The 14,397-nt window shown below is 39.5% G+C and overlaps 3 protein-coding genes across 3 annotated transcripts; all 3 read right to left on the bottom strand.

Annotated features, from left to right (window-relative positions):
- Positions 1-7,056: 7,056 nt before the first annotated feature.
- LOC139719865 (protein kish-B-like) lies at positions 7,057-14,048 on the bottom strand. The gene is made up of 3 exons (XM_071631248.1): positions 13,968-14,048; positions 13,385-13,516; positions 7,057-7,139 (listed from the first exon to the last, which is right to left on the bottom strand). The coding sequence occupies exons 1-3, from the start codon at positions 13,975-13,977 to the stop codon at positions 7,057-7,059; spliced, it is 225 nt and encodes a 74-aa protein (XP_071487349.1). The 5' UTR covers positions 13,978-14,048.
- On the bottom strand, positions 8,419-10,381 carry LOC139719889 (uncharacterized). The gene has a single exon (XM_071631274.1). It carries the CDS (start codon positions 9,427-9,429, stop codon positions 8,419-8,421), a length of 1,011 nt encoding a protein of 336 aa, XP_071487375.1. The 5' UTR covers positions 9,430-10,381.
- Positions 9,285-12,676, bottom strand: LOC139719863 (uncharacterized). The gene is made up of 2 exons (XM_071631246.1): positions 11,340-12,676; positions 9,285-9,420 (listed from the first exon to the last, which is right to left on the bottom strand). The coding sequence occupies exon 1, from the start codon at positions 12,674-12,676 to the stop codon at positions 11,345-11,347; it is 1,332 nt and encodes a 443-aa protein (XP_071487347.1). The 3' UTR covers positions 9,285-9,420; positions 11,340-11,344.
- Positions 14,049-14,397: the final 349 nt, after the last annotated feature.

Here is a 14,397-nt window from a genome sequence, read left to right as displayed (position 1 = left end):
CTTGGGTTGGACATTTTAGTACAGAGCTCATTTCGTAGGTGGTTTTGCTCCTATATGTCTGTGTCTGCAAATGAAATTGCATTTTGATTGAATATTTTGATTATTACTGTCTTTAAAAACACAGGAGATGACTTAAAAGGCATTTTTGAAGCAAGATAGTGCTGCAGCTGTATATTTCTTGTACATTTCCCTTCCAAATCCATTGAGAAAACTTACCGGTAAGCGTAAGTGATAATCTGAGCCGGGTATTTTGTAGTGTCTGTCGAGCTTTTACTCTGTGTGTACATAGCAATCGATATGATGTGATTTATAGTTGCGTTTGGTTTTCCTGGTGCCATACCAATTGTTTACAAAGAAATATTTTCATTCTCTCTGTGTGTAAAAAGATCATGACCGTTGTGATAATTGGCTGTGTTCTGTAAATGATGTTGCTGAAATGGCAAGGCAGCTCTTTGAAAACAGATCGAAATGACAGAGTACCAACAGTGGAAATTGGTGTCACCATTAACATCATGAAGTGTTTAGGATAATATGAAATGAAGTGTTTGTAACTAAATATGATGTGACTCGATCATCTGATTGATGGTGCCCACACTTTGTACACTTTTCCCTCGTTTTTCACATTTTACAAATTTTTTAAAGTGCATAAAAGATTGGCAGTGCTTTTGATGCGAACTCAGTCCACTGGCGCTTGAATTCTATTCAGTCAAAGACTGCTGTCGATCTGACATTACATCCAAACTTTACTGTTCATATTCAGCAATGTGGAGAACTCACCTGGCATGTTGTGTGTGCTACCTCAGCAAAACCAGATCAGACTGACATTAGAAGGAGAAATACATGTACTTGCTGTGATTGGCACTACAGTGCTTTTTACTGGTCATTTTTACAGAGCAGTGCCGTTTGATATGTTTTTATTCCTTCAGTTTTATTTGAGTGTTATCTCTTTTATGATTATAATTTTTTAGTCGGGAAGGGGAATGAATTAGAAGTGATTGCTCTGTTTGCATTTTTGGCGTACATATATATATATAGGGCCTTTTTTTTTTCGCCCACTTCAAAATGGTAAGGAGATTCCTAATGTAGGAGTGAGTAAAAGGAATAAACAATTACATGTCAATTATAAATTGGAGGAAGAAAATTGCAGTACTTGAAGCACTTTCTATAATTGGCTAGAACAAGACTGTAGGCTGTGCTTAGTCACTATGCCAAGGATTTATTGTGCCCACTGCTCATTTGCCATTTGCTGCCTTGATTTTAACACAGGCCAAGAGGAATATACAATGTACCTAAGCTGCATGTGATTTTTGTTTTTTAGTGCCACATGTGATACTTGTGAAAGACCATTCTTCTGAAATGTCTACTTTTGTCATTTTTCAGGCCTTTTTGAAGATTTAGTGATTTTTTTTTTTTTTTTTCAGAAGAATGAGACCCAGCAGTGAGGTAGAATGTTCTCTCTGGTTATTGAGCATTCCCATAGATGAGTACAATTTCAAAGTCAGTGTTAGTTTTGCCACTGTTTTGCATTATGTTTGTTTGTTTGTTTGTTTTTTGTTTTTTACCCTTGTCAGTCTCTTTTCATAAGCAAATTTTGCATAAAAATAAGAGTTTGTAAAATGTAATATGGTTGAAAGCATAGCGGCCACAAGCACAAGGTTGGAACCCAAATCTCAAGCATTAACTAAGGTGATTTTAGTGAATCGCCCAAGCTCGCAAGAGAACATATAATCGAATGAGAGAAAGGAACTGTTAGCATTGTAGAGGATGACTGCAGAAATATTTCTCACCCAAAATATACAGAAGACAGGTATCATTCTTAAATTTGTGTTCTCTTGAGCTCAGAAAAGAATTTAAGATGTATTATTATTATTATTATTTTTTTTTTTTTTTTTTTGGGGGGGGGGGAGAGAAATGAGTTGTGAAAAGGGAGGTCTTTTTACCTCACTGTCAAATTGCTGATAAGGAAAATAAACCTGTTGCTGCCTCTTTTATCACGTGAGCCTGCTGTATCGTAGGAATGACTACTTGATCAATGATGTACACAGTGTACAAAGATATGATGAGCAGAGGAGTTTGAAATGAAGTTTTATATTGTTGGTGTGTATGTATTGGAAAAAAAAAGAGCAAGATTTGGTAGTAAATGTTTGAAACCATATTGGTTTTGACAACATTGTATTATATAGTAGATAAATAAACAACTGATACAATTGAATTGACACTCAAAGAAAAATATGTGAAGATTCTTGTTTCTGAGTAAATTGTGCTTGACTCTCTTATTTGTAGGTGATTGCATGTACCAGTGTGTGTTTGTGTGTGTGCACGCATGTGAGTTGAACTGCTTAACAACATTTTCATTACAAAAACTGTATACTGTAAAAGTAGAAACTTTTGTGGTGTTGTAATTTTTGCGCATTTCGCGCAACCAGAAGCTAACACGAAAATAAAAGCATGCAAATATTTTTACATGCCACATGTTCCAGTAGCTGATGTCTTGATTCCGCGGAATTAAAAACACGTAAAACTCTTCTTACATGGCCAAACGTGAAAAATTAGTCGCAGAAAAATATCCACTTTTACAGTGTGCACATCTTATGAGGTGTATCAATTTTCAAATTGTGGAATACAGTTGTAATATAAACCCACAGAACCACACACACACTGACAAATCAACACAGCATGCTGGAATTTCTGCTATTTTTATTGCAAGTCAGACCAGAGACATAGAAAACAGTATACCAAAGTCAGCCTGTAAATTCACACTATGCAAACACATGGGTCTAACAAACCATCAACCTCAAAGGACAATTTGCAGAGGTAACTGGTCCCTATTTTTCAACATCACTGCTTCCATTCAATATAACAATCTCTGCGTAATAAATCTCAACTTACGTACCGGTAACTGAATTTCTACAGGGAAATGCAACAAAGATTTTTTTTTTTCACAAACACTGCGCACAAAAGTTCAAAATTGACACATTTGACATGAACCACTAGGAAACTTTGGAATACATGTATCATAAAACTCCTTTTGCAGCACAGATAAGATGGTAAGTAATAATCAGTAAAATACATACATATCTGTATCTTCAATAATTTGATTGTAATGACATTACAGGTGTATATCCTGATACATAAAAGTAATGGTCAACAGAAAGAAACTATTGTATGTTTACATTCATGCACTATGCAACAATTTGCACATTTTTGAATTCCTCTACGGTGGATTTATGGAAACGATGCTGCTAGTATTGTAGTTCAAGATACAGTAAATGCCACTTCGTATAGCTGAAGCAATCTAGTATACAGGGCTTGCATGATTTTATTAACACATGGTAATCTCATTGATTCTGTATATGACATTGATCTTGCTGCATTGGTACCCTGTTCATCCAAATGACTCAAAAATCCATTTCTCTTTAATGCTACTGCAGGATATAATAACTTTGTTAATAAATTTCATTGTACATACCATTATACTTATTTTCTTGTGTAAATATTTTTCTTTTGCTGGTAGTCTGATTGTCTTGGGGATAACAGAACTACATTACAAAACAAATGATGGGGATTTCTATAAAATGAATTTGAAGCCTTGCAACAAACAGTACCCAAAGTTCTCTTGGCCATTACATCCAGCTAAACAAACTGGGGTGTTGTGGCATTAAAATCACATGTCAGCTGACAAGATACTCGAAGTTGACAATGCACATCAAAATAATTACCTTAAAAAATTGAGGAGAAAATGATCAAAACAACACCATTGTTCTTCAGTAATCAATTCTTTGGAACTATTCCTAGTGAAAATTGGGAGGATTTTAGCATCATGTTCTTATAAAAATATATTATAGACGGCAACGTGTAGCTGATTGAAGGTCATTGAACAAATCTACCTGTATGTCACATTATGTATGATGTGACAGACCAAGTCTGATGTATGAAAAAAACGTACACATATTCAGGTAATAGTAAAACTTTACATATCTGAAAATGAGACTGCAGTTCCATAAAGAGTAGTTCATTTTCTTGTCAATTATGGCCCTTCTTATACTTGCTTTTCATATCATCATTACAATACATTTTTCTTAAATGGAGACATAAAGACATTAGAAGATTATGGTAAACACTGACTGACAACTGGAGGCATCTGGGTGCATTTCATTTAACATCTAAATGTCCCCTGGAGTGCCTTCTGAGACCACGCCCAAAATGACCCTGGTATCTTCATATATACTAAAAGAGTAGGTGAACTGCACTGACTGGGACCCATATTATGCCAAAGATTTGATTCAGGCCATTGCTTTGCAATACAGCTTCAATGCTAAATCTGAGGAACTCGCACCATATTAGTGTGAAATTTTGCATCCATGTATTTTGCCATCTTTAAAATTGCACTTTTTTGCTCATATCAATTTTTAGTCAGAGTCCTCGAGGATATGGCAAGGAATGTTTCCTAGATCATTCGAGTATACACAGAGCAAAGTTGAAAACTGACAGATTTACCAAGCTCCGCAAAAATTTTGCCACTGGATTCATTCACATGTCACACCATATCAGCATATCACCTGTGAGCCAACATCCAGTACACTGCACTGTTTTTCACTGAAAAGTGCACAATTTGAACGACATCTTCTGATTCTTGGAATGCCCAATTTTGCATCAAAATCAATAATGGGCTTGCCCTGTGAAACTGTAACTATTCATGCATGTTTAGTGTAGCCATATCACATATTTGGTGGCCCATTGCAATAAAGGTGATATTCAGAATATGTTATTGACCTTTGTTCACCCTAGACAAATGATGTTGTTTTTCACAAGTAATTCCAATGTCATACTGCTACTGGAGATCAATGTAAACATACTTGGTAACCTATTCTATGGGCCCATGCGAGGTTGGGAGTATGATTATAAATTTTTGCTGAATGTTAAAAAAAAAATCTGATATATGTCTTTTATTTTTGTCTTCTTCACATCATCCCTCACTACATTTACTGAAAATCTTATCAGCACTTTTCAATAACAATCAAATAAGAGACAGACAAATTAATAGAAAACAGCAGTGGGATGGACAGAAGAATGGACGGACACTACTCCAAAAGGTAATGCTTCAGGAACTCTTGTTTACAAAGGCCTCGAGGCTGAATTGGTAAGACTGTCCTGCTTGGTTACCTGCAAGATATGGCGACTACCATAGAGTTTGTGAACAATACCCCTGCTCCAAAGCGTAAAGAATTAAGTACACGTTTACATTCAAAATGGCCAAAGGATTTCCAGTACTACATTGTAATATGAAATCAACTACAGTATATGTTTCTTTTAATTTGAAAAGTAGAATGTAACTGACATGGTATAACTCATATGAATGGACATACATTGGCCTGTTGCTGATTACACAGACATGGGTAAGTGATCATACTTACCCTTGGTACATATCAAAAATAAATGTCAAATATGATATGATCCTTCAAGTATTCACTTGGTAAAGCAATAGTTTGACATTATGAAGCTAGTCAAGAACTTGTTAAACTGACATGATATGTAAATACAAAACAGAATACAGTTTCATATTTTGACATAAAATGACAATGGTCCTCTTTAATAATCACGTCAGCATGTAGGCGTTAGAAACTCTTCTGACAGTGAAACCATCCACTGGACACCTTTCTCTCGATTCAAGATTATGATTCTGAATTCTTGAATATAAAAAATACCATATTCATATTCCAGATACCACTGAAATATAAAAGAGACAAGTCTATGCAACTGCAAGCCTGACACTCAGACCCATTGATAATGAAAGCCAGCTCCTAATATTCTTTTTTTTTCATATGCCTGCATATTATCAAACACTGTAAACTGAGATTTACATTTCACTGACACACAAGCACTTGTGGGGAACACAATCTATCACATATCTGTCCTGCGTCTAAAAATGTGGGGTATGTAATCAAGTCCAAAAATTTGCCAAATGCACTGGATGCCGGCTGGGATTAGAGAATCTGAACACAACTATAAAAATAAGTATAAATTCTCATTTCCCAAACTATGAAGCTGCAAGGTTGAAATGAAAGGAAGAAATAGAAATGTAATTTTTTTCTTTTTAAATATAATTGTCTTCAATGGAGAAATCATGAGATGACTACTGTTGCTCTAAAGGTGTGAGCGCAAGAAGATTTAAGGAGGGGTTGATCGTGGATACTGGTAATGATCATCATTTTTTTTTTAAACATCAAAATATACTTAACTCTGTAATACCACATGTAAAGGAGCATACAAACTAATGCAATACAAGACTGAATTTCAAGATTTCACATGCTACGTAGATTTACTGTATCTACCCTGCATTCTAGAGTCTCTGTGAGAGTATCAAGAATTAAAGGACATATTTCATGAATGGTGGCTCCTTGTAACAGACAATTTGAAAAACATAGAGTGACATCGCCTTCAGCAAACATAGCTTTCATGATATATTTCTGCCCAAAACACTCAGAGATGACATTTAATTTGATTTGACACGCAAACCCCGTGAAGTAATCACAAAACACTGTACAAGCCATTCAACATGCATCATGCACTGGATTCAAACTGCAACTAACTAGATGGTCTTGTGTTTTCCCTAACAACAGGTGAATTCTGTAATCATATAACTCATATACATACATGTACAAGTCTGACCACAGTAATAAAATGTTTTCCTTCACTATTGGCAGCGAAATCTCTCTCTCAGCTCTTGGAAATGTCACTGCGATAATTACAACATAAATTTTGATGGCCCATCTGTGCTGGGATGCCCGTTAGCTCTTCTTGCCAAATTATTCCTTCTTCACAAGAAGAAAGATTGTGAGCATCAGTTGATTGATCCACTTTTCAGACTGCCTTCCGATCCATCACTATGCGTCCTTTCTGGAAAGTTTGATGCTCCATCCATATGTGTCTTCTGTAACACCATCTTTCCACTGTCAAACGAAAGCATCACTTTCTGGGGAGACAGAGAGCGAGGATGACGGCCCATCATCTCACGAAAGTCCACCAATATCCGCCGGCATTTCTCTCCTGTGGGCATCATTTCAGGAACATGATGTAGACTGCCATGAAGATGCAACTCAGAGCTGTGAATATATGGAGCCTGGTCCCAATGATTGAAGCTGCAGCACCAGAGACACAAAGAGAAAAGAGATCAGCACAGTTTAACCTAGTTATGCTCTTTCTTTTGTAAGATTTATTAATTGATTCATGGATACGGGTGACAGTGGGGGAGTGACTAAATATGTGAGTAGGAGCACAATATAAAGAGTACCAATTTGATTTGTCAAACTGCATTAAAAAAAAAAGATATGAACAGAATTATGATTATTGCAACTGATTGACAAATTGCCCTAAATCGACATAAATAAGCACTTTACGTCAATGTAGGGCAATTTGTCAATCAGTTGCAATAAAAAACATCTCGATGGAAGAATTTCATGAATTTGAAAAATTATGATCACTTGAGTAGTTTTATATGCCTGGAAAGCAAGCACTGAATGCCGATTCAGAAATCAACAATGGGCTTTCAGTTCCAATAGAAGGACTAGGTAATCAGGATAAAGTGCCTTGCCTGGGGCACAACAGCTGCAGTCAGAAAGAGACCTGAACCAGTGACTTCCTGATTGATAGCCTGTGGTCTTGTCCTCTGAGCCAGAACACTTACTATGTCCAACAAAAGCTTTTCATTCATTAAACTGTTTGAACGCTGTATTCACTTGTGTACATCTCCACAGCTCCAACATTTTACTACTACTCCTCAATAACACTGCGGGTTCCAAGAGACTGTATTTCTCATTCACAATATTGAAACTCTCACACAGCTAAATACTACAACATCAAAATTATATTTGCATTGTTGAATATACAACATTGGCATTGTTATTAAAATGATTGAAATTATTACAACTGTCGTATTGATGTACGTTATGATAGAAAATTAAATGAAAAACATTGAAATTTAATTTGTATTTTATGAGTAATGGGAGGATAGAGAATTCAGCCATTGGCTGCGCATTAGCCATTGGCTGAATTTGCGTAATATGAGAGGCCGTTCCGCGCGCAATCGCCATCTTTAAAAGCTGATGACTACTGTGAAAAAATATTTCGAGATAAAATAGATCTTGTATAAGCCACATTTAAGGCTGTTCAGAGTAAGGGAGGGAGCGGAGGGTGCTGAATTCTCTATCCTCCCATTACTCATAAAATACAAATTAAATTTCAATGTTTTTCATTTAATTTTCTATTTTATCTCGTAATGTACGGTAGAGAATTCAGCCATTGGCTGCGCATTAGCCATTGGCTGAATTTGCGTAATATGAGACTTCAAAGATTTTCACAGTAGTCATTTTTCACAGAAATATACTGTCAGAGAAAGTTTTTGGGCAACTTTACCTATGTTTACAGGACTGACTCTTGTCCCTTCCTAGAGGTCTGTTGTCCCAGAACTGCTTGTCCAAAAGATGTTGCCTGGGATGCCGGTTTCAGGTAAAAATTCCTGAACGTGGATTCATTTTTCCACCCAGCATGCTTGAGAATGTCTGCTATTGGAAAATGATTCCTCTTGGCAGATGAGGTTGCCGCCGATCTCGTTGAATGTGCTTTGAAGAGATTGGTGTCGATACCTGATGCTCTCAACACAGTTTTTATCCATCGAGCGATGGTTTGCTTTGATGCCTTCCCATGGGGTTGCTTGTAGGTGACAAATAGTGCATTCACCTCCTTCCTCAATGTGCTTGTTCTGTTAATGTATTCTTTAACATAGTGTACAACACAGAGTTTCTTATCCTCGGGAAAGGCTTTCAGTGTTACTTTCACTCCCACATTCCCAGGTTGACTCTGCTTTATCAAATCAGCCACTGCTATTTCCACACAATCTTTGGACGCCTTCACATTGTCAAGGGTTAGGTATGAAAGTGTTTGCACTCTTTGGGCAGAAGTCAACGCTAGTAAAAAACATACTTTGTGTGTCAGTTGACACAGCGAAATCTTATGAGCTGGAGTTACTTGTCTGAGGTAGCTCAGCACCTTGCCCACATCCCATATGAAGCTGTATCGTGGAGTGGGTGGTCGGAGATTAAAAATGCCCCTGAAGTACCGGCAAATCCAAGGATGTGTAGAAATGGTGTATTTTTCGTCCCGTAGAAGAACAACTGATGCTAGTGCGCTCCTTGATGTATTCAAGGTGCTGTAGCTTGCTCCATTTTTGTACATAGAATTAAAAAACGCAAACAAATTTCCCAACTTCGTATGGGTCCAACATAAGTGACGCTCATGACAAAACCTTTGCCACTTCCTAATATACACCATATACTGCTCCTTGGTGGATTTCCTCCAAGACGCTGCCATTATATCAGCAGTCTCCTCCGTCAGTCCTTGAGCTATGAAATGTTTGCTCCAACCCTGCAACATAAGAGGGAGAGATGTGTAAGTGGATGTGGTCTACCTGTAATGGGTTGGGTTAACAACTGGTGTTTTCGCAATACCCAGGGCTCCTCCAATAGCATGTTACGTAGTACGGTATACCAGGGCTGTGTTGGCCAATTTGGCACTATCAAAATTCCCCTAGCGCCATCTTGTCTGATTTTTTGGAGACACTTTGCAACCAAGCTAAATGGGGGAAACGCATAAAATACTAGGGGTCCCCAGTCAATAGTGAATGCGTCTACTGCCCATGCCCCTGGATCTGGTCTCCAGGAGACGTATGTTGGGAGCTGGGCATTCAGTCTGGTGGCAAAAAGGTCTACGTTTGGTAACCCATACCTCTGCACTATCTCATTGAATATTGTCTTGTCTAGCATCCATTCTATATTGTCATTGAATTTCCTTGACATCGTATCAGCTTCTGTGTTCTTAGAGCCTGCTAAGTGAGATGCTGTTATCCAAATTTGTCGTCTACTGCACCAATCCCAAATTTGCAACGCCATTTCGTTACATGCTTCAGACTTGACGCCGCCCATGTTATTCAAGTATGTCACCGCTGTGGTGTTGTCTAATCTCAACAGTATATGTGCATCTCTGACATTTGAACAGAAGCTTTTGAGTCCCAAACCGGCTGCTAGCATTTCCAGATAGTTTATTTCATTACCTGCTGCTCTTGCTAATTCTTGAGCATTCCATCTACCCCCTGTCTTGGATTGCAGGTCTGTGGCACCCCAACCTTGTCCACTAGCATCTGTTCTTATTTCTTTTGATACTTTCCCTGGGTACAGGGGTTTAGACACGAGATGTGCATGGGATGACCACCAAACTAGTTCCGCCTTGGCTCTATTTGATAGGCTCATATGTCTATCGAAATGTCCTTTCTGTTTTCTCAGGGCTCTGATTTTTTCCCTTTCCAGCTGCCTGTAATGCAAAGGGCCGTACTGAGATGCTGGTAAGGCAGCCACAATCTTCCCAATGACTTTAGCTACCTCCCGGATACTAGGTTTGTTATTAGCAAGTAAGGATCGACATGCATCTTGAATGTCATTGCTTTTACTGGCTGGAAGGGTGATTCTCATTTCAGATGTATTTAAATGGAAACCCAGAAATTCAATCTCACGGGATGGTTCAAGTACCGATTTCTCTGAGTGAATAATGAACCCTAGACTAGTCAAAAGGTCAGTGGTGGTTTGCACTGCTGAGCGAGTGTCTGCTTTATTGTTCCCAATTATCAGTGTGTCGTCCAAGTACGACAAAACTGTGTGCCCCTGTTGTCTTAGTAAGGCAAGCACTGGTTTCAGTATTTTGGTGAACAGTCTTGGGGCGGAAGATAAGCCATTTGGCAAAGCTTTGAACTGCCACAATTGGTTTCTCCATACGAAGCGGAGATATTTACGAGAGTCTAAGTGAATGGGAATTGTGTAGTATGCATCACGGAGGTCTACTGAAGCCATATAACACCCTTTTGAGAGGAGTAGAATACCAGATTGAATATTATCCATTTTAAAGTGTTGGTACTGAACACTTTTGTTGAGTTCGGACAGGTCAAGAATTAATCGAACTCCTCCGTTCTTTTTTGGTCTCGTGAAAACCTCTGAAATAAATTCCCCTTCTTCATGGGCACATTTTTCAATGACCTGTTTTTCTTCCAGAACAAGAATCTCATGGTCAATCTTGGCTGTTTCTTCAGCATTCCGCTTGTAAGAACGCAGAGGTTTTTCTCGAGAAGGGGGAAATTTTTCTGGGTCAAATTCTATTGTATAGCCTTGAACTGCTTGAATAATGTGTGAGTCTCTCGTGATATTTTCCCAAGCAGGGAAAAATGGCTTCAGACGACCTCCGACGACAGCTGGTGTTGTAACTAGATCGTTATCTATGTTGTGTTCATAGTCACCTACCTGTTCTATTTCCTCCCCTGGCTTTGGCTCTGCCTGTGGTAGGTTGGCTGCTTGTTGCCACCCTCCCTTGCTGCTGTCGGTGTGTAAGTGTGAGGAGGATCTCGAGGTCTCCCCCTCCAAGCCTTCCCTAAAAAAGGCTGTGCAGATGAACCGGCCATGGGGTTGGAATGTGATGTTCGGCGGTCATAACCCCTCCCCAACGGGCGGGTGAACCCAGTCGACGTGTATTGACGGCGAGATGTCACATCCGGTTTCTTGTACGGCTGGAACCGTGATTGCTCTCGTGTGAAGCGTGATTTCATCATGCCTGACATTGTTTTCCTTTGTTCTTGGATCTCTTTCACTTGACGCCCCAGGTCATCTCCAAACAAGTACTTTGTCACTTTGTGAGAGGGCTTGCACAGGTGGTGGAAATTTGAGTTCATGTCAGGCTTTATGCTGTCCTTTCTCATGCAGTTGAGGGAGAAGTTTGCATCGCAGAGAAAAGCCATAGCATCCTGCTGAGCTTCAGACAAAGTTGCTGGAAGGGTACGAGCAAACGCGTTTATCCCTTTCAAGAGGGATGATTGGATCACTTGTAGTTTCAGATCCCTGTGTCTCGTCCCCGTCGAGATGTTCTCCCAGATAGTGCTGTTCACTTTAGGGGTTTCTAGACATGTGCAGTTAGATGGGCAGGGGTAGCGAGTTGCTGCTTCGTCGAGAGATTTCTGGTCAAGTTTTTGTCCCATCATATACACAATGGTGTCCGCGACATCCTCATCTAGTGGTTCCCCTATCCCGGACGGAGCCACGAATTTCTGAGCCATTCGTGGTATCTTGAATTCTGGCCGTTTGTCTTTATCTGCCTCCTGTAGGCCTACGTCCGAAAACAAGCTGACCGCGTCATCGCGGTTTGCCGATAGGAAATCAGCCACGCTGCGATTATCCGCCAATTCTATGACGGGTGGTGAGCTGCTTCCCCTTTGTGTGTCGCAGTCGCCATATTCACTAAAACAATCCCGCGGCGTATTTGCATGTTGTTCTCCATGATGAGGAGTGCTCAAAGTCTCGATCATTTTTTCGAACATTGACTCGAGTTTCCCAATGCGGGACATAACCTCCGTGCTATTTTCCGCTGTAGTCACAGTCGGGTTGGGAGCGGTAGCAGCTGGTGCGGGCGGGTTCGGCTGTGCCTTCCCCGAAGCCGCGGGGCGGGATGCCTTAGGCCTCCCGCCGCTAGACAGAGTTTTGCCTGCAGCCTTCTTCTTTGCTGCCGGAGCTGGGCTGGCCTTAGGCTCACACAGCTCGGTATCTTTTTTGGCTTTTGCCTTCTCCGATTTGTCAGCTGGTTCATCCATGCTGAGAACGATAATCACGCTTGTAAGAGAGCACGAATTCAGTTCCGTATTTCCGCAGATTTCGATGATATTTTCCGATTTTTCGGTCAGATAAAAATCGCTTCGCGATCGAACATTGCGCTGGAACGAAGATGGCGATTGCGCGCGGAACGGCCTCTCATATTACGCAAATTCAGCCAATGGCTAATGCGCAGCCAATGGCTGAATTCTCTACCGTACATTACGAGATAAAATATATGATTATTTTTCAAAATGTTTTAGCTATTCCCTGATGTGCTTTAAGTACAGTCAACCTTGCTTAAGTCGAAATTGTATATGTTGAATAATTGCCAATGTCCAAGCTTTTTTTCAAGTCCTGTTCTTTACATATTCTACTGATTTTAATCCTTTAAAGTAAGTTTAATTTTTTCTAAGTCGAAGCTATTTCTTCAGTCCAAATAGATTCAACCTAGGTAAGGTTGACTGTAGGTTGGAAAGGCCCGAGAAGCATAGTAATTTTTGATTGCTTTTTTTTCCTGCCCACAAACTTATGGCAGTACATTAGGGGAAGCCAAATTTCTTGTATTTATGTATTATGCTTATTTTGTTTGAGTGTTTGGTTTTTATTATTCACTTGTTTTGTCTCATGCAAATGGTGAACAACAAAAATGAAAAAAAAAATAATGTTCAAATACATTGCATGAAGCACACATGGAAGTGAGATCCCACCTTTGTAAAACACTCCAAAGAATCCTTTCTTCTCTGACAGGAACCATTTCTTGAGGCGAGGCACTCTCCTCATGTAGGCGCAGGTACAAATCACCAGCAGTCCAAAGATGATGAGCCCATCAAATGAGTATGCTAAAATCAATGAAGGTCAGGCACTTTGTTAGATTGGGTATTAAATTTACATTTAAAATAGAACAGAGCTTTGATCACTGCTATTTTTACTCGTGCTGGCAATGCCACTGGTCAATGGCTATCTAACGTTAGCCTGCCAATGGCAATGCCATGGTCTCGGATGAATGAGGTTCAAATTCAATCAAGGTTATGCTACACGAGCATGGAATTCTATCCAGTCTACTAGGTCTACACAAGACAATTCTAGACGTGATCTAGTCTCCTAATGTGAGACTATTCAAATTGAAACCCTGTAAGCTGTCCTGGATCAGACTGTGGCCGAATCAAAGTAATCGACCCATCATTTATATCAACGAATGGGACTATTATTATCATCAGCTGTCGGAATTTCGAATGGATATGAACAGTCACAGTACCACGACTTAAGTTTCAAATGATACCAAGTTCTTACCGTTCGTCATCTTTGACTGATCGCTGTTTGCATGTTGCTAAAACTAATGCCAACAGATACAATGTCTGCGACAAATGAATTATGTTACTAGTAGTTCTCTTTGCTCCTTTACGCTGCACTGCAACGATTTCTCACACGTAGCATTTACATACGTGGCTGGGCTGGCTAGCTAGCGAAAAAGTACGATGCTTCGCCAACGCTAGCGCTATGTAATGAACAGCTCGCTCAGAAGAAAACAACGATGCGCATTTACAGAAACTCAGCCTGCCTCCCTCTGCGGCGATTTTAATACAGGCTAAAATAAAAGTAAAAAGGGACGGGACAGTTAGTTCGGGGACAGTTAGTTCGGTGACAGTACCGGGTAACAAGATTTTTACTAGTAATTAAAAATTTGGGCGATCTGAGGAACGTGTATTTGCTTAACCCTTGC

The sequence above is a fragment of the Diadema antillarum genome, unplaced genomic scaffold, assembly GCF_040938485.1.
Source record: "Diadema antillarum isolate AM-2024a unplaced genomic scaffold, OU_Dant_1.0 scf00000116, whole genome shotgun sequence".
NCBI lineage: Eukaryota > Metazoa > Echinodermata > Echinoidea > Diadematoida > Diadematidae > Diadema > Diadema antillarum.
This window is presented reverse-complemented; position numbering and strand designations above follow the sequence as displayed.

Excerpts from the sequence above, each read along its gene's own strand:
- LOC139719889 (XM_071631274.1), bottom strand. The coding sequence starts at position 9,429 with ATGTTGCAGGGTTGGAGCAAACATTTCATAGCTCAAGGACTGACGGAG.
- LOC139719863 (XM_071631246.1), bottom strand. The coding sequence starts at position 12,676 with ATGGATGAACCAGCTGACAAATCGGAGAAGGCAAAAGCCAAAAAAGAT.
- LOC139719865 (XM_071631248.1), bottom strand. Across the intron at positions 7,140-13,384 it reads CTTTGGAGTGTTTTACAAAG|CTTCAATCATTGGGACCAGG; the intron begins GTGGGATCTCAC and ends CTGGTGCTGCAG.